At 40.3% G+C, this 26,769-nt stretch overlaps 1 protein-coding gene across 1 annotated transcript; it reads right to left on the bottom strand.

Moving 5' to 3' along the window:
- Positions 1–230: 230 nt before the first annotated feature.
- tbx20 (T-box transcription factor 20) lies at positions 231–13,696 on the bottom strand. The gene is made up of 8 exons (XM_028580556.1): positions 13,567–13,696; positions 12,109–12,346; positions 10,793–10,957; positions 9,433–9,541; positions 6,324–6,482; positions 6,061–6,137; positions 3,920–4,032; positions 231–3,642 (listed from the first exon to the last, which is right to left on the bottom strand). Exons 1-8 carry the CDS (start codon positions 13,694–13,696, stop codon positions 3,314–3,316), a joined length of 1,320 nt encoding a protein of 439 aa, XP_028436357.1. The 3' UTR covers positions 231–3,313.
- Between the last annotated feature and the right edge of the window lie 13,073 nt (positions 13,697–26,769).

The following is a 26,769-nucleotide window of genomic DNA, read 5'->3' as shown; positions in this document are numbered from 1 at the left end:
TCATCCCATAAACTCCATACTAGAAGATGCAGAGAATTCCTTGAATGGCTTAGTAGAAGAGAAGAAAAAGTCTCAGTATCTGCTTTGGCTGAAAGAAAATCATCACTGAATGCGTGCTACAGAAACCTTGTTTCAGTTGTTTTTCCAACGATTTCATGATTTCATTTATTACTGACAATCTCTGATTCATTGAGAGAGAAAAGTGAACATAATGGCAGTCAGTGAAAAAAGAGAACTCAAAGAGTTTTGGTGGTGATATATATTTCTCAAGGTTTACAAATAACTATTTTTTTTTTTAAATGCGGCATAGTACATTACACATTATTTCCAGAGAGCAAAATAAATATATTGCACTTAAAAATCATCAAAACACAATCTCGTTCGGTGTCGTATATGATGGCATACAAAAGAAAGCTTTTTGTTTAAAAAAAACAACATTATTTTGAGTGGTAAATTGGGACTATGTGTGTGTGGTTTAAAAGGGAAAAAAGTGTTTTATGTACTGATGGAAATCAACATTCAGTTGATTTGTACAAACAAAGTTCAGGTTGCACATCAGTGAAGGAACAAGATCTGATCTCCAAAGAAAAGGAAGTTCAAAATACAAGATTTCCTCAATAAACCAATGATGAAAAATAACTGCTTGCACATTACGGATATGCAAGGGGTTAGAACAGAAGGATTTAGTCCATATATTTCACTGCAACGGACTTCATATGATGTAAAGAATGTGTCAAACTGGTACATTGACGGTGTTTGTGAAACCAGCTCATCCATAACTTTCATACATTTTGTTTTGAATTCTGCACAGAGCAGCATTGGAAGTGTCACCATCCATCACACGCACCTGAATCCACGCAACGCTCCACTTCCGATGTGTCAAAATGTTGCCTTCATGACTCAAGAAGCTGAAAGATTTAACTGCGTTTCTTTGGATTTTGTGCATCAAACGTGACAGCCTCACTGCAAAAAGTCTCCATCACAACCAGTTTGATTGTGTCCTTAAAAGCCATATTTTTCCTTGTGTTTCCAATATAATCCAACTAAATCAGAAATGTGAGTCTCTATCATGAAACAAGTAACTTGATTGTTACTTGAATTGAGACTATACAGCTGATTTGTATTGGAAACAGGCTAAATAAATCCCGCTGTAATGGTCGGAAAAAACAAGCAATTTTATTTATATTTATATAATCTATATATCTACAATAAGTTAATATCATCCGATATATAAGTCTAGCTCTAGGTTTTAGGACTCAATTATAGACAACAGCTGCTTGATAAAATGGAGAGTTTTTGCTGTGGAGTTCTTGGATTGAATATAAACATAATATATATTAAACATAATAAAAATGTATTCAAAAACAACAGCATTAATTGTCCCTAGGACCATCCCACATGTGTAGCTTGTATTTCTTCTTAATTTTTCAAATAAATTACTCTGACTACTCCACCAGTGAGCTGCCATTTTTATGCACCTGCACCCATACGGAGTGCGGAGTCGAGTCCGGCGTCTTCCAGCTTCTCCCTGTCTGCGTGTTTTAAATGAGACCGCAGAGAGCCATTATTTTCCAGGTGTGGACGCCCTGTTGGCACGCTCTGATGCAGCCATGAATCAGCTCGCTAACACCTGCTAAAGACCAACTGCTGAGAGGCTGCAGTCGACAGTCGGCAACTGAAGACGGCGTGGAGACCAACCTGGCGTTTCTACCCAGACGCTGCGGTCTGTCTGCCGTGAAGTCCCACTGCTGTTACCCTTCAGATGTTTTCTGAACATTAAAGCCATTACAATGCATTGGCCACTGAATTCAAATCCTACCAGTGGAAACAGATGTATGATGGCTACCATTTATGGCTGGTTTCACACAGTACATTAAAATATGATACTCTAAAACTGATGATTTGAACGCAACACATTTTGTAATTGATTCCCTCCCTTAGCCCGGTCACACCAGGAAGTAACACAATGAAATTCATCCGCACGTTTTCGCAGAATGGGCGGTGTTTTGAGGCTTGCTGACCTGATGGCCAACACGCTAGCGCTAGTTAGTCACAATAACCCTCAGCGTTTCTTTGTATTTTCTCTGTATTGGACAGTTTTCTCTGTATTGGACAGTTAACTCCCCCCTGGCATTTTATTCTCAGGATTTCATTTAAGAAGAGGGACAAAAAACTATTCAAGCTAGCTAGCTGGCTAGCTTGTGAACAGTCAGTTCAGTAGCTCGTTGGCCAGTTTGCTAACACACAGATAATTCAAAAGATATTTTTGTATACATCAACTCCTGTCTCGTATCTATCAATCCATGCCTCCTTTGTGGAGATGTTAACGCTCCAGTAGAGGCGCTTAAATTGAAAATTGTATGGAACAACATAGCTTATAAGCTACGATAGCTTCCAACATTCTGCTGCCAAAACTTCGCCATTATAAATGCTGGTGTGACCGGGCCTTTAAAGTATGCAAACAGCCTTCACCCCTGTTGCAGGTTAGAGCTTATTCATCCCATATTATTCCATATAAAGTCCAGCGTGTTTGTCTACTGCGGTCAGCATGCGTCCTAGGATTATTTTTTTTTGCACTCTACAGTGAGTAAATGTTGCATTTTCAAGTTTGTACAATGCTCTTTAACATGTGTATCTGACATTATTTTCAACAGAGCGTGAAGTCTGAACTGTACATATGGCTGGTTTCTAGAAAACAGAGGAAAGCTGAGATTCCGATATGCTGAAATGTTCACAGACTCCGACTATGCCTCGGTGTCCAACATACTGTAGCATCGGACGAGTCTCTCCGAAAATCCTCATCTTAGGTTGCACTGGTGGATCACACAGCAACCTGCCGTCTTTAAAGCCCCGGTGGAGACCCTGTAGGGACTGTTACACCTGTAGAGGGTGTCTAAATAATGTTAAAATAAGTTTAGGTTGAGGATCCACTTTCTGTTCTCCAAGGGCCAAGACCAAACATGCTCCTTGTATCGTCCCTCTTGTCGGGCTTTATAGTTTGTTTTGAGGTTGTAAGTGTTTGTACAATGTCACTAAAGGGTTCATAGAAACCATAGGACCTGCTGATGTGTCCGCAGGTCCTGTGGAGGCGCCGCGGTCCTTTTTTTTTTTTTTTTTTTGTGTGGATTTTCTGGATCAGTGCGCCACCTTCTCTTCACCTCACTCGCAGCAGGTGAACTATTTACAAAGACCAGGGGGAAAGATACAAACAGGATGAGGAGTGATGAGTCGGAGTGGAGAAATAACTGGTTGCGCCGGATTGGGGATCAGAGCGATCGGAGCGAAGATCGGCCGTCTCCTCCCCAGGACGGAGTCATACAAAGGGCGTCATGACCGTGGAGGTGTGGCGGAGTCCCTGGATGGCGGCATAGGGCCCCTGCTGGAAGTAGTGGTGGTAGCGGGGCATGTGGAAGGAAGGGAAGGATGGCCCACTGCCCTGCATGGTTCCAGCCAGAGCGGTGGGCGTCAGCGGCATGCCCAGTCGGCTGTAGGGGGGCAGGGAGCCCTGGATGGGGTGGGGCAGGGAGGCGCCGCCGGTGCCCATGGCAGACAGGGACTGTGGGTGCTGGAAGCCCGAGAAGCCCGAAGCGGTGGTGACCCAGGAGCTCAGGGAGAGGTTGTCTGAGGCGGTGAACGCCGAGCCTGCAGGAAACAGGGGGGAGATGTAAATATTAGGGTGATACATACTTAGGTTAAAGGATAAAGCTGCGAATGTTCTGAAACTTTAGTGCCAGCAGGTCAGAAAGTATTGAGAGACAAACAGATTGTTTTAGATCTTTTCATGTTATTTGTTAACGATAAGAAAAATACAAAATACCACCAGCCTAATCCTACGTTAAGTTCTTCTTTTGTTCTTTTTGCAGGATCCCTCTCGTCTCCTGTATCCGTGCTGACTGTTTTGGGTGCGACAGCCACTCACCTCTAGTGTGTGCGGCGTGTCCGTCCTCGCTCAGGTTCTCCTCGTCGCCAGCGTAGGTACGGATCGGCGACCGGGCGTACGAGTGCTTGTGGATCAGATTCTCAACACTTTCCCTGCAGCAAAAGCCGAAGAGAGAGCCCCAAAATAAATCTCTTTTTTTTCCATTTTAGAGTTGCAACCCAACATAAAAACAGTGCACACTAGTGAGAAAAAGATTCTCGTTTAAATATGAATATGAAAAAATTTGAAAATGATCAAGAATTGTATGTCAACGTACAAAGCCTAGATCGTCTTTTTTCTTCTTAGGTAACACTGATGTGTCACAGATTTCAGTGTAACACCAGTATTTTGTTCTGTTCACTGACTATGTCTCTGTTTCCGTACATTCATGTAATATTTTTGTCTGAAACTGTGTGTGACCACTCTGTGTGTAGTTGTTTTCATCATGTTTGTGTAGACTGTGCACGTAGATTTTGGCGTTAGTGTGTATATGTGTGTTTGTCTGTATGTTGACCATGCCACAAAGTGCATTAGCTCATTTGAGTCTTGTCAGATAGCACTTCTCAAACACAGTGACACAAATTGTTGGGGGAGGTAGTGAGCGCGCGCGCGCGTGTGTGTATGTGTGTGTGTGTGTGTGTGTGTGTGTTACGGTGGGGTGGAAAGGCAAGTGGTCTGCTTCATGAGCGCCATGCGTCCACATTAGCAGCCCCCCTTCTGCAGCCCCCACCCCTCCAATTAGGTTAGGAAAGTGCAATATCTGTCAGCAGAGGAGTACAAATGTGTGTGTTTTTATCAGCGTTGGGCCCCTCTGGCACAGAGGCCAAAGCAAACTCCCACAATGCACGGCAGGCTGGGAGGGGGCGAGGGGAGGGAGCGGGTGGGTATGTGGGCCTTGCTGGTTTCAATCAGTCACTGCAGCCAATTGAATTACTGTGTGTTTTAGTGCAGTGGCCGACTCCAGACTAATGTGATTTCTGCAGCTCCCCGAAGATCAATTGATCAGGTCTAATTCACAGCCCTCAAAAAGAGAAAGACAGAGAAGAAGAAGAAGGAGGAGGAGGGGGGGGTGTCTGGCTGTGTTTTGGACGTTTCTGGTTTGGGATGTTTGATTGAGGGAAATGGGCAGATGGTTTGATTTTGTCAGCTGATTTTGGCCGGAGTGCCGGAAACAGGAATTACGAGAAGTGTGTGTTTTGGCAGTGTCAATAAAAATCCTTTGGACGGGGATTTGTAACTGTAAGTGTATGTGTGTGTGTGTGTGTGTGTGTGTGTGGCATATGTATCATGCACAATATGGTACAAAACTATAGTGTAGGGCAAAAGAAAGAAACAAACGACAAAGGAAAGAACGAAAGAAAAATGCAGCGACTACAACAAGGGAAAATGAGAAGAAGACAAGAGCGTAAGACAAGATGATGGAATGAAAAAAACAATAAAAGAAAGGAAAACATAAAAAAAATGGAAAGCAGAAAAGACAACAACGTAAGAAGGAATGTCAGGAAGAGAAGGCAGAAACAAAGACAGAAAGGAATGACAGAAGGAAAAACGAGAGAAAAGATTGAATGAAAGACAGATAGAAAGACAAGGAACAAAGACAAGGGAAGAGGGTCCAAAAGATAAGACAAAAAGGGTGAAAGAAAGCCAACAGAGAAAGAAAAAAAGCAAAAAAAAACAGGAAAAAAGAATTAAAGACAAGAAGTGAAACAGATGAATATAACTAGAGAAAGAAGACAGGGAAAACACAAGACAACAACAAGATATGAAGGGAAGACAAGAATAAAAGACAGAGTGGTTGGAAACAAAAAAGGAAAGAGTGGGTAAAAGAGAAAACAACGAAAGCAGGGGCAGAAAGACAAGAATTATAAGAAGGCCTCAAGAGACAAGAAAGGTGATAAGAACTAGGAAGCCTAGAAGGCTAAAATGACGGAAAGAAGAAAAGGACGAGACAGAGAAGATTTGAAGAAGCAAAGAAATGAAGGAAATATAGAAACAAAAGACAAGAAGGAAAAGCAGAATAAGAAAGATAAGATTCATTCTGACACAAATAGAAAAACATAAATACAGTAGCTTCTGTATTTACTAATGAGCAGCAGGATATCTAGTATATCTAACAGTGCAGGACCCAGAATCCCCTGTACCTCTCCATGTCTGTCAGCCGCGACGAGTCCCGGAAACCTTTGGCGAACGGGTTGCTGTCAATCTTCAGTTTGGTGATCTGGGAAACACAGCGGGAGAGAAAAGTCTAAATCTTTCTCCAGAAAAGCTACCAAATGGTGCGTGTAGCTATTTTATTGTTTAAAAAAAAAATGCCATGGGAACCAACAGCAGAGTTTGGCAGTTGGTCCAAAGAAGAAGAAGAAGAGAACATGTGGCCCCTGATGCCCATTGGTCTATCACTCACCAGCTGGTTCTGATAGGCCGTGACGGCGGTGAAGACGGTCTCAACGAAGACGAAGGTGCGGAACTCCTCGGACTTGAGGTTGAGCAGCGAGGCGGTGTGCTCCTTCTTCTTGATGATGTGGACCCGCGGCTGGTACTTGTGCATGGAGTTGAGGATGATCTGCAGGAGGACAAGCAGAGCCGGAATCAATGACCAATCGATGAGAAATGGATGGGTCCAACTGTCCCACTGTCAGGGACAACCAACCAGAGACAGTCTAACCAGCGTTAATACATCAGGGTACAGGCAGGTGCTGAAGTGGGTAGAAAAGGAAGACGGTATACCCCGCCATGCATCACTTTTTGGTAATGAAATTGTAATTTAAATATCTTAACCCTTGTGTTGGCCTCAGGTCATTTGACCCCAAGGACAGAATTATAGTTTTTTTTTTTTTTAACTAAATTACCCAAAAAATAACATGGATGCATGGATGTATTCCGTACAACGATCTTCACAGGTAAAATCAATGATTACTTTCATTGAATTTTGGGTGTTTTATTACATTTTATAGCATTTGAAAAACAAGTTTCCATTTCCACAAACAGTCTGCTGACTAAGCTTTGACAGATACCAGTCTGTGATTTACTCAACATCCTCTGATCTTAACTATTATGCAAAAGAAAAATCATAATTTCTGCTTTTTTTTTTACTCAACAAATAGGTATAATGTCATTTGAACTAGGTATATTGACCATGAATTTTTTTTAAAAAAGCCTTAAAAAAGCGACAAAAACTTTGGAAAAAGCGACAAAAATAGTTTATTTTCAATTTAGGCCCGGAAGGTTCATGGTCGACAGGAAGACAACAAGGGTTAAGCAATTTGAAGACATCCCTTAGGGCTCTGGGAAATGATTTTTCGCTATTGTCTGACATATTCTCTAAATGAAATTATTGAAAAAATATAAACATTTTTACATTTTTTTATCCTGTTTACATAAAGTGAAGTTGGATGTTTTAGTATGTATTTAACGGTATGTTCCGCATTATTTATATATATATATATATATATATATATATATATATATATATATATATATAAAAAATAGAGTAAAATCAACAAAATAATTAATAAGGAAAATATGAAAATCCAAGAAATTTAAAAAACATTTTTTAGGCCTATTGACTTTTTTTGTGTCTGGTCATTATTTTCTTTTCAGTATGCATTATGGGCGACATGACCTCAGTGCAACATGACTTCAGTATTTCTAATATAACATTTAACTAACTAAAATATATTTAAAACTTATACTTAAAAAATCCTTAAAATTGCTCCAAAATAATAAACAACCACATTATAAAAGAAAAAATAAACCTATTAATAAATATTGAAATAAATACAGTAACCTAGAAAAATGTGTAAAAAATGCTACGTTAGAGAAGCTATACACCGAGCGTGGCCTAATGCCTCATCTTTTACTCATTGCTCCCTGACTTTTGTGCAGTTTTGCAAATCTTTTTGACATGGAAAGCCTTCATATCCGACCGACTTACCGGTCTGATTGAAAGAGATGGGAAGGCCCGACAAAGATGAAGAAGAAAAAAAAAAGTTTGAAAGAGAGAGAGACCGGGATGCATTGCATAGAGATGGAAAGTAAAAGGACAGTGGCGGAATGAGGGGAATGTAGAGAGAGGAGTGTGAACAGATAAAGTTGTTAACACTGCAGCAGCTGCAGGTCAGAGTTTTCCTCTATTCAACTCTCCTTAGTAAGGGGGGGGGCAATGCTCAACCACTGACCCAGGACACCAAATATTAAGTAATATAGAGATGTAATGTTTCTGCAGAATTTTGCGTTTTTAACACCACGTGCAACATTTTTGTTACAAAAGGATACACAGTTTTGCCAGTGAGGCAAATTATTTCAGTTGATAAAGTGAAAAAACAGTTCTGTTGAAAAAGAAAAAGTAATATTTCTTTTAGTATTGAAAAGAGTGTTTCTCCTTTATCAAATAAGTCATCCATACAACTGCTTGTTTTTCTGAATGGTATTATACATTTTTAGGATATTGTGGGGTGTTTTTATTTTGGATCAGTTCATTTATTTTTTTGCCACTATAGATTTAATTATATATTTTTTTCCAAATTTCAAGGCTTTAGCAGCAACGATAATTACAGAAACAATAAAACAAACTTTTGTCTGATCATCACATTATGGGAAATATTATTTCTGCATTTTTATTCATATTAAAACAATTGATGAGTTGTTGTTTTCTTAAAAGATAACATTCTTTTAATGGGGGGAAAATACATTATTTCTCCTTAAAACAAGCAGCTTTAGTACACTTTTCCCTTATAAAATATATTTTAATATGTAATATCCAAAACCTGTTACATCTCTCTTTTACAAACTACTGTATCCACTATAGGAATTACCAACAAAAAATAAAAAATAAAGAGATATACAGCATCTCTAAGCATTTTGTCACTTAAGTGTAAGTAGTGTCATGACGCTATGTTTGGTTAAAAAAGAAAAGATGTAGGCACACGCCCTCTAAGATAATAGCTACCTTGTTTCCCAGGATTTCTTTGAATGGATAAACGTTAAATGTGTTTTTGGTTGCGAAATGTTTTTCTGCTCCCGGCTTGTGCTTGGCAATTCGCCTTTAGTGAAAGGTGGGTTTAAGGAGCAATTTGCTCTTGTCAGGGGGAGTAATTACAATGTCACACCGGCCTTTGAACCTGACGGAGAGACAAGCTAGCTTTCATATGACTTAGCCTACTAACTTCATCAACTATTTAAAATATTTTTACATAATGTGGTCGATATCCAGAGTGGTTAATAACTAACGTTAACATATCCCGAATACGAATTCCTTCACACACATTTAAAATGTGTCTTGTCATTTTAGATACAGTTTATGCTAGGCTATTTAAAAATATTGCCTTTCTCTGGTAACGTTGGGCTATAACGTTAAGTTATCACCTGAATTGTAGGCTAACTAGCTAGTATTTTCACAGTGTTTTGTAAAATTAAAGTCTATGTAAGCATTTGTTACTGATAACGTGGGTTAATAAATGACGTGTTTTTTTTATTTTTTATTTCTAGAGACAAAAGAGGAATAAAGTGCTCACGTGTCCGTGCTGGTCCAGTTCGTTGTTTGTCAGTTTGACTTTCTCGAAGGAAACCATTTGCTTCATGAGCTGCTCTCCAGTGAACGGCGAGTCCGGGTGGACGTACAACCTGCAGGAGGAGGAGAAGAAGAACGGGGGGATCACATCCTCAGCTGTGATTGGCTAAGAGGCGTTCGAAGCGAACGTTCAATACCCAATCAACGCACAGCTGTGAGCAGATCGAACTGGAAAATTATAAATCGCTTATTAGCTACCAACCACGTTGGCCTATAAAAATAGGGGGTAAATATTATGGTGAATTGTTTCAGTTTTTTAAGGGTGTTTAAATATTGGAGACTAAGACAAGAACAAAATCGAAATGCAATGCAATACACAAAGCAAATAATTCTCTCACTAACGCATTTAATTCATTGTGTCCGCGTGTGGGGATTAAAATGGAACATTTACAAAATAGAGCTAGGCATCGCTGCCCAAAACATATTTGATCTACAACGTGTTAGGCTACTCCTCGCTTTTCCACAATACATGTGTTTGATTTAGCTAATTAAGCATTTTTGGACCTTTATGCTCGGAATTGAAGTGTAGGCTAGACTAAATGTATGCTGCTCGGGATTTTGCCAACATAAAGCCAGGAATAACACGTTTGTTGAGAAACAGTGACTCCTTCATTTAGGCCTATTTTTGCTGGGCTAAGGTCAAATTTGAGTGTACTGAGTCTTAACTGCTGAACTCAGCCCATAAATTACCCTACATGTTATCCTAAAAAAAATCTTCCCTTAGCTTAACCCCCCAAAATTCGCAGGAAATAAATACAGAGGACACGACCTGTCCTTCATGGCATAGCGACCATAATGCTAAGAAATAGGGTTTCAGCTGGCCTATTCTTTGAATTGACATTTTTATGACATCAATCAGCATGGCATGAATGTTCCCAGATGCTTCCTGGTAAAGATTCAATTATTTCATCGATCTCCATTACGGTGGTGGCCTCGCACAGCTCTTTGGTCCCCAGTTTTTCTTCACGAGTTGTTGATGATGTTCGATAAAAAAAAGATATCCTAAAGGGTTAGAGCTAATAGCATAGGCCTGTCACATTTTCACAACGGTTAGCCTACAGATTATGGCTATATGCATTCATTATCATTCAATTTTTTTTTCTTGCCCAATTTGCTTCCCTTTAGACTGAAAAAACAAAACCAAAAACTTTCAAGACTATAAGCCTATCTTGATTTCACCTGTAAGACCATGGTGTTTAAACCACAAGCAACAACAACATATATATGCTGTAGGCTATAGCTTTCCACGGCCCCCTTACTAAGGATTTACTGCCAGGTGTGCAGGGCGAGTCTCTGCAGCCTACCTGGCGGGCAGAGGAGGGTCGGCCTTGCCGGCCACCAGCCAGGAGGAGCGGTGGTAGGCGTACCGGTACCGCTTGTTGTCTACTGGGACGATGTCCATCAACACGATGTACTTGGAGTCCTGGTCCACCCCGGAGAAAGAGACCCGGATGGTGGGAAACATCCTCCTGATGGACAAGTGATAGATTATATTATTATTAGCCCGTTTTAACATTTAGAATAATATAAGGCTGATAATAATAGCCTAATATTCATAATCGTATTTGGATAAGTGTGTTAGGCTATATGTGTAGTCCTATGTTGCTTTATGGCAGAATCAAATCAAATCATTATACGGCTGTATATATATATATATACAATGACAATTAGAAATACTGAGGTCATGTCGCCCACAATGCATATTGAAAAGAAAATAATGACCAGACACCAAAAAGTATATAGGCCTAAAAAATGTTTTTAAAATTTCTTTATTTGTAGACTATATTTTATTTCCTAAATGCTATTTCAAAGCCACGCATGTATCAAATTCTGGTGGGGAAATATCTTTGGCTATTTAGTAATGGTTTTATTTATTCTTATTTTTAAATGATCCAATAAAATTATTTAGGCTATTTTTTTTTTTAACTGTATAGATAGCATACCCCCTCCAGGTTATTAAAACTGCATGACCTAATTGTCCTCAGTGCTGCAGCCCGGCTGTTATGTCTTGCATGTAGGCCACGTTATGCAGACATATGTTAACTTTATGAAACAAATACCACGTCTTAGCCATATGCATTTCTATTTCAGGATATGATTACATACATTCTTTAATTTACTCGTTTTAAGTGGCCATCCAGCCGCGGTGCATGCGTGTAGCCTTTTATGGCCATCAGCAGCTTGTTCTTTGTTCACAGGACTGTAAGGTCAGTAAACATGAGATTAAGGTGCAGCTATCAGGCGACGGGCCCGTCCATGTGAACTCTGCAGTGTGACTGAGTTCACTGTTTGAGTCGTTGCTCTGACTGAGGAAAACCCACACGAGCTTTATAGGCTACTCTTCATTTTATAAGCTTTTTAAGCTTGCAAACTGAAGATGTGCACATCTGAACACCACGATAGGACAATACATGTTTTACTTATGAATTAAATAGCATCAAATAAACCTGTTTATCTAATATAATGTTATGTTAATGTAATGTTATTGTTATTCGTATTATTTTAATTATTAGTATTGTTGTTAAGTCATATTGTAAGCATACGGGACTGTGATAAAATAATAATAACAATAGCCTAATAATAATAATTAGAATAAATGAAAGACAAGTCAACCGTTTACCTTCCAGACTTGGTGATGATCATCTCGGTGCCGAGCTCGTGAAATTTATCCCACAGCTCTTTGGTTTCCAAGCTGCACGAGATCTTCGCCATCTCCTCGCTTGGGATGCCGGGATTGGTGGGGATGAGCGGCTCCGTGCACACCGCGGGCGCGCTCCCGCTGAAGTCCCCGTGTCCGTCCAGGGAGGACAGGTCAGCCAGAGACTGCTGGTTGCAGGAGGACTTCTCCACAAATTGTTCTTTTTTTTTTTTTTTTTTTTAAATATAATATAGAAACAGAAAAAGATCAACAGAAGTGTGAGGATATTTTTTATTTCATTTTCAATTATTGTCATCAGTGAGAGTAGCTCTGTCACCAATGATACATGTTAGTCAGTGAGCCTGCATACATCCTAATAAAATGGCTAATACATTCAAACATATCCTTATATTGTTATCATTATCCTGCTATTACGAGATTATCTACACTGTCCCATGTCTCCATGGTAATGGGAAATAAAATGGAATAACATTTGAGCTCTTTGTTTTGTAGGCCTATAAATCTATAAAATATGTTCATCCTTAGGGGGAAAGAAAACTGCTCATGATTTCACTGACATTCTAAATATAAAAAGGGAAATAAATAAAAACTAACTGTTCTGCCAGTTTTGTATTCTTTTTTTTTTTCTTCTCAAACAAATTCAAGTTGGTGCAGCATCCCATGTTGAGTGGATTTCTGTTACCCTGGCTAGGCAATATGAACGCTTCAAATGCAACACAAGTCGCTCATGAGACAGAAAATAAAACGACTGATATTCACAGTTGCAGAGCTCTGCTCCAAAATCCAGCGAAGTAAAAATGCTACTATTTATGTGGTGTAAAACTGAGACGATCCACACAAACTCACATCACTGTGTCAGTCAAGCACTTCAGTCACTTCTCAATCTTTCAATTAATACACATTTCCATTTTGTGTTTTAAATCACAATCATCATCTCGAAAATTGACTTTCATTTCTAACCAGACTCAAATGTAAACAATTAGCCTACTCAGTAGTATAAAAAATATAAATAATAATAACAACAACGTGTTGCTTTTAATTTATTTGTGAAATGATGGTGATGTTGCGATGTTTTTTAATTTTTATTTAACCTACCTGTATATTGTAAAGCATTGATCGTTCGCTTTTTACCTCGCTGTCATCTGACAGAATTCCTCCTAATTCATTTTACTATTTTGGTGTCCTCGGCATGTTGTAACACTCGTATTGTACTGTAGACTATTTATTCAAGTTCTAGCCTATCTATTTTCTTCTCTGCCGTTGCAGTTTCCTCACTTAACTCCTCCATTAACTTTCAGGGTTTGTTGCGTAAAACAACTTTAACAGCTGTAATCTTACGCACCGATTCACCTGAATCAAACCAATCGAATTCTCTTTTCTATTTCATCGCCCTGTAGTCCGGCCATCCTCCATCCTTACCGAGAGGCTTGATGGTGTTCTCCTCCGTCTCCTTGTCCTTATTGGGCTTCCCACTGGACATCAGGGCGGCTATGGAGAAAGCGTTCGCCCTGGATGAGAGCTGCGGTTTCGGGGATGACGTATACTCCATGTCGGTGAAAAGGCTTTGACCAAAATAGTCCCCTTTAAATAATAATAATAATAATAATAATAATAATAATAATAATAATAATAATACAAAAAATCCTGCAGAAACGCTCAACTCCGCCTGTTTTTTGCTCCAAGAAAAAGGTGAAAAGAAAAATACGCACAGTTTGTCCTTGATTTCGCTCTTTGCGCACAATCTGATGCTCGCTCACACGGGTCAATACACGCCACTTTGGAAACACTTGTCACTGCCGAGTTGTAAGTCTTGTTGGCTGCATGTTGAAGGGCGAAGGAGGCGGACTGACTCCAGTGACTTGTGCGTGTCCTGCGGTGCCAGATCTGAGGCCGGCTGCTCTTTAGGAAGCTTCAGTCCGATTCACCCTCCCCTTATAATTCCACTCTGCCCTCCAATCGCTGCCTCTGCTTCCACGTCACACTCCCACTGTCCCACAGCAGCTCTGATACCGAGCAGCCAATTAAAAAACCTGGAGCTGTCAGGGGCTTTTTTTTATTTTTTATTGTTTATTTCCAAAGAACCAGGAGAGTGTGTGGTTTAGGAGAAATCATATGTAAGATTTTTGACTTCACACTGTCTGCGATGAGAGTGGGAAATGACAACCATATGCTGAGGAAAATACAACTCTTTGCACTCATTGCACAATATAAAGGAAGGAAATAAAAAGTGAAATTTACTTTGTGTTGGAGCCCTCTCATGGACCCCTGGAGGGGCCCCAGACCACATGTTGGGAATCGAAAACCCAGAATGTCAACAGCAGAGACGTTTGCCCAAGATGGTGCTATTTGATAATTAATGGCAGCAGGAAGGTGATGATGACAGCTTCACACACTCACATACACACACACACATATTTTCATTTCCTTTCATCCAGACTAAGATTTAATATGCACATGCTCTTTATGTCCTAAAATACAATCCCCTGCCCTGTTTTGAAACATTTAGCCTACTATAATGTGATTCAATATTTGCTGTAATAAATAGGCTACGATGTAAGCAAAGCTTATATTTTTGTCTTTATTTTTTTAACATTGTGTAAAAAAGACTTGGCAACTGGGTCATTTCGGCTGCTGTATGCTTCTGGTTATATATTGTGAAGGTATATTACATTGACATTTTATTCCCAACACACATCAGGAGCAATATAGGGTTCAGTAGCTCTGACCTGCAGAGCTATACAGCAATGCTGTCACCATGTCTGTAATATTTTTGATTTTACATGAGAACTTTTCAATTGTATGATCAAAACTCTTGAACTAGAATCTGACACACTTTCCATCAGGTACACCTTGAGATCAATAAGCTCTTCAAATATATAAACACACACGATATTGAGCTTTTCCACTTGTTAACATACATAGAAAATGTAGAGTCTATACAGAAAATAGGTTCACATCAGAATTGATTTTGTTCCTCAGTTTGTCACTGTTAATGAGAGTTGGGGTTCCTCAGTGTCCCTGTGTAGACTGAGCTCCGCGATTAAATGTATAGCACTGCAGCCACTCACAATGACGATGTAATATATGTTAGTCATATTTGTTTTGTTTTTTGGTTGAATGTTGTGTTTTTTTATGTAGACACATTTCAGATATAATCAGTCATTAAGGCCCCCCTATGACTGCTCTCAGCCTTAAATGTAAGGTGCTGTTTGTCTGATAAAAAAGGGAGTACGTGATGGAAAGTGATGGAAAGTCTGCTTTCTTTTACTCCTAGAAAATCTTTCAAATGCAATAAAATACAACACACCAACAGCACAACTTACAGTAGAATCGCATCAACACACTAATAACTCTCAACAGCATAAGGTTGTTTTAATTGAAGTATATTGCAGGGCTGCTTTCTGCATTATGAGCTTGCTTTTCTGAGAGTAGTGTTGATGTTAACACTCGGAGAAAAAAACAACACAATTCCCAGTTCTGCTATATTTTGGTTATTTGTTTTGTCCCATAAAATGGATGGTTTCCAACTTTATTGTTTTAAAATGAAATGTCTCAATTAAAAAGGTAAAAGTGATTCTGCTTTTCGTCCTCATTATGTGGTGTGAAGTGTGTGAGGAATGCCTTTACAACACACGCGCACGCGCACGCGCACACACACACACACACACACACACACACACACACACACACACACACACACACACACACACACCTTATAGAGTGCAGGAGCAGCAGTCTTGGGTTAATCCGTTCTGTGATACACACCAGCGAGCCCTAATCTTTCACTCTTTCTCTTTCTCTTTCTAACACACACACACACACACACACACACACACACACACACACACACACAACACAAACACAAAGGAAATGCACATTATTTCTATGAGGCCTATAGTAATAAACAGTAGCAGCCTGGTTGGTTTTAATGGTGACAACAGACTGACCTGCAGCCTGTACTGTAGGTTTCCCCAGCTGTTATCAGTTTTTACCGTCTTTAGTTACTCATTCAATTTGAAATCAAAGAAGAAAGCTTTCAAGATGGATTAAATACATCTTTTTTCCCCCCTTAACTTGATATGGTCTGAATCCGGTCTAGGCATCACTTAAAGTGAAGTAATCTTTATCAATGCAAAAAAAAATTTCTTCCTCCACATGACTGATATCCACTGTTTGGTTTACAACAGCCAATCAGAGAATCAGAATCAGGGACACGTATGTGTATTGGACTCTCAGTATTACCTCCAATTTACATAAAGATAGAAAGAGACATGCAGCTAAGGACAACCAAGCAGAACAAAGCAAATATCCTCATCCACCTTTTTTCATATGCATTTTACAATATCTTACAAATGTCCAGCAACACAAGCGACCAGTGCAATCCCTGCAGTGCAAAACCTGTTTAGGCAACAAAACTACTTGGTTATGTAGACTAAAAAGATGGACGACATGTCCCCACTTCCTCCCACTGTACAAAAGTGAAGCCAAAATATCCCGGATACGGGCGAAGCCATCTTGTAATTTTGGAGCCAGAGTCTGCGCAGTAGTGATCAGCGGTGGAGCTGCGGTATCAAAGTCCTGCCCATACACCCGCTCCCGACCAATCACGAGTCAATCCCAGCTGTCAATCGTGACGTTTCACCTCGTTTTTATAGCAAGAAATAACTAATAAAAAGGGGGCGATCCAGGTGTTTTGGCTTCACTTATACAGACTATGCATCCACCCCTGGTTATGTTACGGAAAAGATTGTGGTTTGGGTTAAAATAAGTATTGTTACGTACTGTACGTGGCGTGGCGTTATTTACTAGGCCTATACGAACAATGAATGAGAACAACCTGAACAAAGATAGCTAAATATTCAACTATTATGTACATACAGTACAAGTATACGTGAAAAATAGGTGTGTGTATAAATATATATATATATATATATATATATATATATATATATATATATATATATATATATATATATATAAAGCAACAGTCACCAACAACATACAACATCAAGTGTTTCTGTAAATTGTAAACAAATACTAATAGTGCAAAGAAATACATACTAAACAGTATGTATTTTAAAATGCATTAGTGTAATATAGCCTACATAAGTGGGTGTTTTAATGTTAGTGTACTGACACTAAATGACTGCTTTAACCGTTCACTGTTGTTTTTACAGTGAATAAAACTGATTTATCAATTGATTCTGAGAAAGAAGTAGAAGCTTATGAGGAGCACCTGAAGGCATCGTGTTTCCAAAGCGCTGACTTCAGATTTTTTTGTAAAGGTGTCAGTGTGTGTGTGTGTGTGTGTGTGTGTGTGTGTGTGTGAGAGTGTGTGTGTTTGTGTGTGTGTGTGTGTGTGAGGTGAACAGGATCCCCTCTCGTCCTCAATGTCACTCTCTCTCCTCTCTGTGAGATGGAGGCTCACATAAACACCGAGCCAGAGACCGGCGGAGCAGCTAAACCCATTAGGAGACTCCTGAATGCAAATCCTGCTGCTGCAGATATTTAATAAGAGACCTGTGCTGGCAAATTAGATTACGTTTGCAATTGCCAGTGGATAATGTGCTAAAAGCTTTCCCACTTAAGCGTTACTCCTTACTGAATATTATTCACACTTTGAGGGGCCAGTGCAGCCTTAAAGAAACAGCCGGCCTGAAAGTGAACTGGGGGAAACAGATGGTGGTTAGTGCGGGTGCCTTTCACAGCTCAATACAGGAGGAGTCACAGATCAAACTGATTTTGGAAGATGCATAGTTTTCCTATTTTGGACTCTGACTCAAAAACAGGGCTGCGATTGAGAATGTTTTCTTTTTTTACTGGGATTAAAAAACAAATATCCATGAATTTTTACAAAGAGACAATTTGCGCATCCCACAATTCTAAGAGGCAGGTGCGTTGGAAAATATCACATCAGACTTGAAATAAATTGTGAAAATAATTTAAATACATCGTGATTATGAGCAAGAGCCCCACATGCATTGTATCTTTTTTTAGAGCACAATCACAGCTATAAGGTCTCTTTGACTTATCATGGTTACATTTTTTTTTTTGTAACTTGCAAAAAGATACATGCAATGCTTCCGTACTACATTGAGACATTGAGAAGCCATCTTTAGTAAGTGGCTGAGGGTCTGTACCAATCATATTCTCTACATCTAGACAGAGCCTTTAGTGTTGCAGCCCCATCTCTCTGGAACACCCTCACTGTAGATATCCAAAATGCTACATCCCTCGACATTTAAAAAATAACTCCTGAAACACCACCTGTTAACCACAGCCTACAACCTCCTTTAGCTTAGCCACAGTCATTCTGTAAAGTGTCCTTGGGTTTCATGAAAGGCACTATACAAATAAAAGTTATTATTATTATTATTATTATTATTATTACATGGAATCAGGCACACATATATAACATCCGTTTACTATATAAAATAATAAAATAAAAATCAAACATCCCAAACAGATCTCTTTATTAGATGGATATAGATTTCTATATAATGAGTGCTAAAATCCCAAAGGCTAAAATGCATTCATAAAGAGACATGTTCCCAAATTTTGCAGGTTACATTTGAATCAATAGGTAAATAGATTTTTTTTTTAAATAAACACACAAAAAAAAGCCTTCAATGGGCAAGCACTTTGTCAGATTTTTCTCTGCCCTCCATATTTTGTTTAAAAAAAGAAAAAGGCGGTTCCTGTATTCATAGACGGATTACAGCATGGGCGAAGTGGCCACATCCAGGGCCCTGATGTTCCAGGGGGGCCCCAAACGATCTGATGAATTGAACATTTTTATTATTATTGTGCGACGCCAAAAATTCATTCACGGTATGATCAGAGCCTACGCTTGTCAACAGGCAAACCAGGCAACTGCTTGGGGGGGAGAGGGGGGGTAACAAACTTTACTCCACAGCAATGGCTCAAAATGTGGCAACCACAGTGACCGCAACAAACAAATTACTTTTTGCAATGACTTCTCACTCGGAGACCTCCCGGAGGGGGCCCCATGCCATTCCCTGGAAGCACCATAACCAAACTTTTGAATCGATTTAAGTCAAACGAAAATAAAGAGGAATTATCCTTCTGGGAGTAACAAAAGGGAAGAGAAAAAAGAAGGATGATGAGAAAAGAAAGCAAGACAGTGGTAAGTAGAGAAGATAATGAAGATTACGTTGTGTAACAGTAACTGTCTGAATGACCCTATGTTCCAGTAGAACTACATGAAGCAGGTCATTTAAAAAAAAAAATCTGCCTGGAGTGCGGTTTGCAAAATTCCACAGTTCCCTGTTCAGATGCACCAATCAGGGCCAGGGGGGGGAGGGGGGGGGGGGGGGGTCTAACTGCGTGTCAATCACTGCTCATGTACATGCATTCATTCTCCCTTGTGGGGGGAGGGGCTTAGGAGACCATTTTGGGCTTTAGCAGAAAGGGGGAGAGGGACTGAGAAGTTGATGATGTTCACATTTTTTGGCTAAGTCCTGGATCTTCGAAGTCCTACCTACAGCACCTTTAACGTTAGACTTATGGTGTTTATTACTTTACATTTTTGTTAACTAGTTAACCTAGCAAGCAGTCCGCAGCTATGCTTGCCAGGTCCCCAGGGGACTGCAGCAGCAGCCTCGAGTGCTTGAAAAAACAAACAGTTGTGCTTATTGCTTTAATGAGCTTGTTCGCTCCGAGGAGCTGTCCACTAAAAACGGCTCAGGCCTTGCTGTCCACCGACCTGTCTGTTCAGACAATATTCCCGGAGGTTACAGTTTCTTTAACCTAGTCTATAACCTTCGCGTTCCAAGATGAATTTCCAAGATAGAAACTTATTGCTGCCCTGGCTCTGTCGTGCCGGTTCCAACTTCATTGTGACTGATCACGCAAATAGCTATTTTTTTCTGTTTCATATCGGGGCTTCTGGAAAATGCATTAAGTTGCCTTAATTTATTCAGAGTGAATAAACTCGTGAAACAGAGAAGTATCGTCATGTAATCCATTGATTTTATCAATGTAACTGTATTCTAAATACCAACTATTTAAATTATAACTGTAACGGAATACAGTTACTCATAATTTGTATTCTGAATACATAACGGCGTTACATGTATTCCGTTACTCCCCAACACTGGTCTTGAAGTATTATTTCTCTTACTGTACATCGGTTAAGATGACTTCACTTTTTTTACTAGAAATAAATGTTGCAAATTGAGTCAGATAATTCCACTAATATCAGGGTCAAAAAGACACCAGCATCAAGGACATTCCTGAAACAGATTTACTTACATTCGAAGCAGGTTGAAGTTATTTCATGCAGGTCATTAAAAGTGATTAAATATGAACTTGTTCAGACAGATTTGGCAGTGTCTCACTCTCCCAGGTTGATGTGGCTGAAATGTATGTACTACCTGGAAAACATGTCTCTTTCAACAGGCCATTTAAGTCTTGAAGTGATGAAAACCATGACACTCGATTCGAGAAAAACGTCTGGAAATAATGATTCACGTTTGGAAAAACTGAGCGATCTCTTCGGTTGTTCTGTTTTCCATCTGAGCGGATTAAATGACTTACAATTAGACCTGTATTTTTGCAGTGTGTGCTGCTCTTTCTGCCACACATCAGTATTTCTCAGCGGCGGCAGATAACGGGATATGTGACGGCTCAACACACTACAAGCTGCAGCACTCAGGGATATGACGACGAAACCATCCGAACAATTATTCCTCGGGATGAATGGCCGCGGCGTGAAAAGGTCAGCAACAAACGACAGCCAATTCCCCGCAGAGTGGAATCTGAGGAAAAATAATCGCCCCATGATTGAATTGCATGCTGGGACATTTGAGCCACAGTAATGAAATGGCTGTTGTTGTGACCCGACCCTTTTCAACTCCCTGACGTTTTTTTTTTTTTTTTTTTTTTACCAGATTACAGAGCAGGCACCAGGGGCGACTATTTGCCTACAGGAACACATTTAATATATGTGCATAGGTTTGTTTTGTCAATGTAAATCCCCATTATCACAGATACTTGTGCATATTACATGTCAGCGTTCACCTGCAGGGCTGACGGGGCCACAAAGGGGGGGGTATCTGAGAAGATAGATTCACGACTACAGGTATAATCTTAGCCAGACTAGCGGCTAATGTCTGCAACGGAAATGTCCATCTGTCGTTGGTCGTCCCAGGCTTAAATATCTCAAAACAACTATTGGAAGGATTGCCATGAAATTTTGTGAAAAAAGTAAAGGTCTCATATTTGACTAGTTTTCAGGTTCATACTTGTATTTGGTTTTCTACTAGAGCGTGTTAAGATGCTTTAATGTTTTAAAAACACTTACTTTTTCTTATACTGTCTGTGTGAATATAAATATACTTGTATTCACTCTCCCAAAAAGGTTTGCAGGAGTTTGCATTTAATGGGGGGAATTTAAAGTGATGGTTCGGAGTAATTTGCCCTAGGGTCCTTTGCACCATGACCTCGAGCCAAATACCCCCCACGAAGCTTTTTTCACCTGGGTCTAACATTGGGCGAGTTAGCATAGAGTAGCGTTAGCAGCTGAATAGCTTAGCGCAGGGGCTAATGGACCCACGTTTGTATCTCGTAAATGACCCCACTAATAATGCCCGAAATGATACCAAAGGTCTACACTAGTACATGTAGGTTATGCACTCATAAAACGATGGATTGTAAAGTTTGTAAGTACACCAGAAGTTTATGAACACTTGCCTGCTCTCTTCTGCTCTCTGTTGCTGCTGCTACCTGCAGTTAGACGAGTGCTTAGGGCTGTCTACAAATTACTACACCAAAAATAAGGTAATGTCTCCAAATTTACCTCAATTATTACTTGTCTCCTGCTAGTTATATTACAGCACTTACTTTAAAGTTTAATTAAAAAATATTTTTTGTAGACCCAGGTGAAAAAAGCTTCTGGGGGGGGTGTTTGGCTCGAAGTCATGGTGCAAAGGACCCTAGGGTGAAATTACTCCGAACCATCACTTTAATAAAATTGCAATTCTTCCAAACCATAGGACGATATCCGTACTTTATTCCTACCCCACATGCAGTACGACCCATAGAAGCATTTTATAAACTGGCAGGAAATACGAGTATACAGTTTGGTTAAGAACATGGTTTGGGCTAAAATCAGATGTTACTTTACTTATGGTTACGCACATGACAGGGAATATAGTCTATATCCATGACGTTCCACTTCCGGGAGTGTTCAGGTGCCGCAGAAATTCCGCCGGATGTCCCTCATTTAGGCCGGATGTCCGTTACCTTTGGCATTCTTTGTGTTGGCGTTCTAAACCCTAAACTCCGGTGGATTTCTGAGGACTATGGTTAACTGCTCATCAGATCTCTGCAGGGTAAATCCAGACATTCTGCTTTGCTCCCGTTTAAACTATTACGGCCACTAGAGGGTGCTGCCACTAGAAAAGTAAATATGAGTAGTAATACAAAACAAACAACTTATGTGGATGTTTTTTTTTCTGTCCCAGATAAAAGTCTGGTTCTCTCCGCCGCTGTGGTGAATCATTTTGGAGAATTCAGTAACAACACATGTAATGTGATTTGGTATGCTGGTGTTCAAAAAGCTTCTAAGAAAAAGGAAAAGCTCAGTACTTAGCCTTCTTAGTGTACTAAAATATGTCTCAAAGTAAATGTGATTTCTGATGTATCGATGGATTCATCAGCTTTATATCTTTTATATATCTCAAACTTTAAAACAGTTTCTGATATCTTGCTGTTAATGGGATCCACTGCAGCACTGCTGTATGCCAATACAACAATCTTCATGCAGAGAAGCAGTGGTGATGTTTTCCTTTTATTTCAAAAACAAATCATATCAGATCACACATTAGCGGACATGACAAAGCTTTGATCTGAAGCATGTCTTCACCAACGTAGATTCTTATTCACCTGCTGTTGACCAGAGTCCACACACACACACACACACACACACACACACACACCCCTCCAGAGCTTGAGGCATGCAGTGGTCGGTCTGTTGCCTCCGTTCATATGACTAATTAGACCAGCTTCACACTGCGCTGTTCCTTTTGAAGCTGATCCCTGGTGCTAATTGCTGCGTCAGTCCCGGGCCACAGCCAGGTTAAGTTCAAATGCAGGATCGACGTCTCCACTCACCCCCTCTCTCTCTCTCTCTCTCTCTCTCTCTCTCTCCCCCTGACAGACCCCCCACCTCTACTCATCTCCCCCATGAAGAGCTTTAACAAACTAGTTTCTCACAAAATGCTTTCCAGAGAATGTAAGGACGGTAATGTTAATAAACCACTTGAGTAAGAGCAAAACACAAGTGCATGTTACATCATTTCTTCCTTACATTGTTAACATTTCACACACTAATTCTGGTAACTTTGTGAAACTGACAATCCAACATTGGCAAGGTGAGTTAGCAGGCAGAGTTTGAACTTCTCTCTCAGGCTACATCTACACTACTACGTTTTTAATTTTTTTTAGCAGCGTTTTGAGACAAAAACGATCTCCGTCCACACAAGGGTTGTAGCTCCAGTAGCCGAACTAATCTCCGTCCAGGGATTTATTTGCTTGCTGTTACTGAAAGGTACGTAAGCCTACCTAACCGATAAGACTAAATGACGTGAACCGTCGTTTCCAAAGGTCTCCGTTTGCGCCCGTTCAGACTACAAAGCGACCCCAGAGTTTTCAAACTAAAACGGGGTTTGGGTTAGGGTTAGGGTTATGGTTAGGGGTTAGCATGTTTCCAAATGTCTCCATTTTAGGGACTCTGAAATGCCGGAGTAGTGTTGACGCAAGACATGAATGTAGCAAAAGATATTCGTTTTTTAAACAAATGTAGAAGGCTAGTGTAAATGTAGCCTGAAACTCTGTTTTTTTCAACAAATTACCTTTATCACTTTTCATGTGCACAAACAAGTGCAACAATATGAACGCCTTCAAGGATCTGTTTAAAAACTGGACTGCGTGGATTGTGTTGGTACCTGAAGCCACAAGCCCTCACCAACACAGCCCCTTGTGTGGTTTTAACACAGGGCTATTTGCTGTTTTCCATCTGAATGTCCGCTGAAACCACAGTGCTAAAGAGCTAAAGATCCCAGTGTTACTGCTATAACTGAAAACTATGAAGAATCAAAAAGTCTATGAATGGATACAAATTAGCCAGAGTTCCTTGTGTGCCATTCAAGACTGTCAAATACACAGCTGTAGCTGCAGGATCAAGTCTGTGACCTTTGGATTATAGAGCATTTTTCCTTAACCTCCCTCCCTCCTCCCCTCCCTCCCTCTCCTTCCCTCCTCCCTCATCCCCCCCTTAAAACTGTTTTTCTCAAACTCAATGGGATTACACTGGGCCTTGGTGAAGGATAGGTCAAATGAAAAGAAAGAGGAGGCGGAGGAGGGGGACGAGGATGTGATGGATCAGGGGACCAGATGAGCCACAAACACTGTGATAGTGTGAGATGGAGCTTTTGGGAGAGAGTCAAGAGAAGAGATGTCATTTAACATTGCAAGTACTTTATTTTGAGGAACTACACAACGTACTGCCAACTAAATTTGAGATAAATCCCTGACCTTCCAGGCAGCCACTGATCTCAACACATTGTGAAAATCAACATTTCATCAATAGGTTAATAGGTTAATAAAAGTTTTAGGGTTCATGTTCTGTGAGTCAAGAGTACACATCAAAGTGTCTTTTAAATCAGTCCCTCCAGAAAAACGCGTTTATGCGATCGCATAATTCAATACATAATCAGCCAAAGTCCGCATATTTATGCGGCAGCCGCATTTTTTCAAATTTATGCGGCATAAATTGCCGCATAAATTGCCGCATAAATTGCCGCATAAATTGCAGCATAAATTGCAGATTTCCGCATTTTCGTTGCAAAAAAGTCCCATATATCTTAGCAGAAAGTTGAAAAATGTTGCATTTACTTCACACAAGATCAGCCATTTTCCCCTGTTGCCATGGGAACGTTATGAAGTGACGTTATGAAGTGACGTTATGAAGTGACGTTATGAAGTGACGTAATTACGCGATGCGAACATCATCAAAAAGCAGGGTGTTGGGGGAATCACTTTTTTTCCCGTTCCCGCAATTTCATCGCATAAAATTGCATAAATATCCCACATATTCCATTGCATTTTTTAAAACAGCGCGCCGCATAATCTCGGAATTTTGCCCGCAATAATCACAAAAAAAATCTTATTTTTCTGGAAGGACTGTTAAATGAGTTGTAAGCGGAAAGTAGTATAATGCTATCCAAATATAGTCTGTTTGGCTTTAAATCGGTTTAAAGTCTTCTGCAAACAGGCTTTTTTTTTCTGCTGTTGGCGTGTCTTGAGCCTGAAAGTGTGTTGTGTGCGTCCTCCTCGCCACCTCACCCAGCCATCTGGCCTGTCTGTCTCTACACGACTATCGGACATTCAGCTGGTCAAACAAGTGTTAGATCTTTAAATGGGAATGTTTGACTCCACACTGCTCCTGAATAATTGAGGAGCTCGGTGGTTAAAAGAAAAGGCCAGATTAATGCACATGTACAGGCTCTCTGCTGCGCGTCCTGAGATAGCGTGACAGACACCGACGGAGAGAGGCTAACAACACGCCTCGCTGCAACACCCAAACCCTTTTTGCAGCATAGCACGGACAACCAGAAGATTTTAGCGACAGGGGGTGGTGCTAAAAGCTAACAGAGGGATTTTTTTTTTTTTTTTAGAAATACACCCATCCACCGTGCAGCCTCCTTGGACAGCTCTTTAAGGAGGAGTGCTGTAATTGTGTTGTGATTCTGCAGACCGCATCGACCCGGTTGAGCCCCCGGAGGGGGGGAGGGGGGGGGGAGAGGCTGTTTCTGAGATGTGCCAAGAGTCACATCTCTAAATATGGCCAGAGCGACGGGGGGCTCATCTGTGCATGTTAGACCGTGGACTTCACCTACGTGTCCTTCTATTAGTTTGACCTCAACTTCAGAACTCCACACTTCAGCTCCACAGATTTTCACTTTGGCAAGGGGAGAGAAGGAGGTCTGCTCACAGGACGCATCACACCGAGGCAGACAAGTCAAAGTCAAAGTCATTGTCAGCTTGTAAAATTGTAGAAAGTTTTTCTTTTAACTATGCCTTTAGTTTATTCGTACCTTCAAGGGCAGAGGTGGAAAGATTACAAAAAATATATATATAGAAGTGAAAGTACTATTACTTTGATGAATTTGATCTACTCAAGTAAAAGTAAAGTTTGTTTACAATTTGCTCATTAAAAACGTACTCAGAGTAAAGTTACTTTCTTACTTTTAGTCTCGTGTTGCCAGATCTTCATCCACAGCGACGCAAAGGAGGGTCCGGCTCGTCCACACAGCATTCCGGGATGGGAGAAAAACGTGCTCTGGTTTATTGGCATCTCTTTAAACCAATCACAATCGTCTTGGGCGACGCCTCTGCAAAATAGCCTCGGGAAGGAACTTGTTTTGGTGGAACGTGTGTACGTTCAAAAGTCGTTTTATTCGTGCGACAGACAGCTAGCTGTCTGGATTTACCCTGCAGAGATCTAAGGAGCAGTTAACCATAGTCCTCAGAAATCTACCGGAGTTTAAAATGGCAACACAAAGAAAGCGAAAGGTAACGGACATCGGCGAAAAGACA

Source organism: Perca flavescens, chromosome 6 (genome assembly GCF_004354835.1).
Source record: "Perca flavescens isolate YP-PL-M2 chromosome 6, PFLA_1.0, whole genome shotgun sequence".
Taxonomy (NCBI): Eukaryota; Metazoa; Chordata; class Actinopteri; order Perciformes; family Percidae; genus Perca; species Perca flavescens.
Note: the sequence above shows the minus strand (reverse complement) of the source record. Positions and strands in the feature narration are given on the sequence as shown.

What these genes read in the sequence shown, in the direction of transcription:
- tbx20 (XM_028580556.1), bottom strand. Translation starts at nt 13,696, where the DNA reads ATGGAGTATACGTCATCCCCGAAACCGCAGCTCTCATCCAGGGCGAAC. An exon ending in CGGCCTATCAGAACCAGCTG is followed by an intron (nt 6,138 to 6,323) that starts GTGAGTGATAGA and finishes TGTGTTTCCCAG; the next exon opens with ATCACCAAACTGAAGATTGA. An exon ending in CGGCTGACAGACATGGAGAG is followed by an intron (nt 4,033 to 6,060) that starts GTACAGGGGATT and finishes CTTTTGCTGCAG; the next exon opens with GGAAAGTGTTGAGAATCTGA.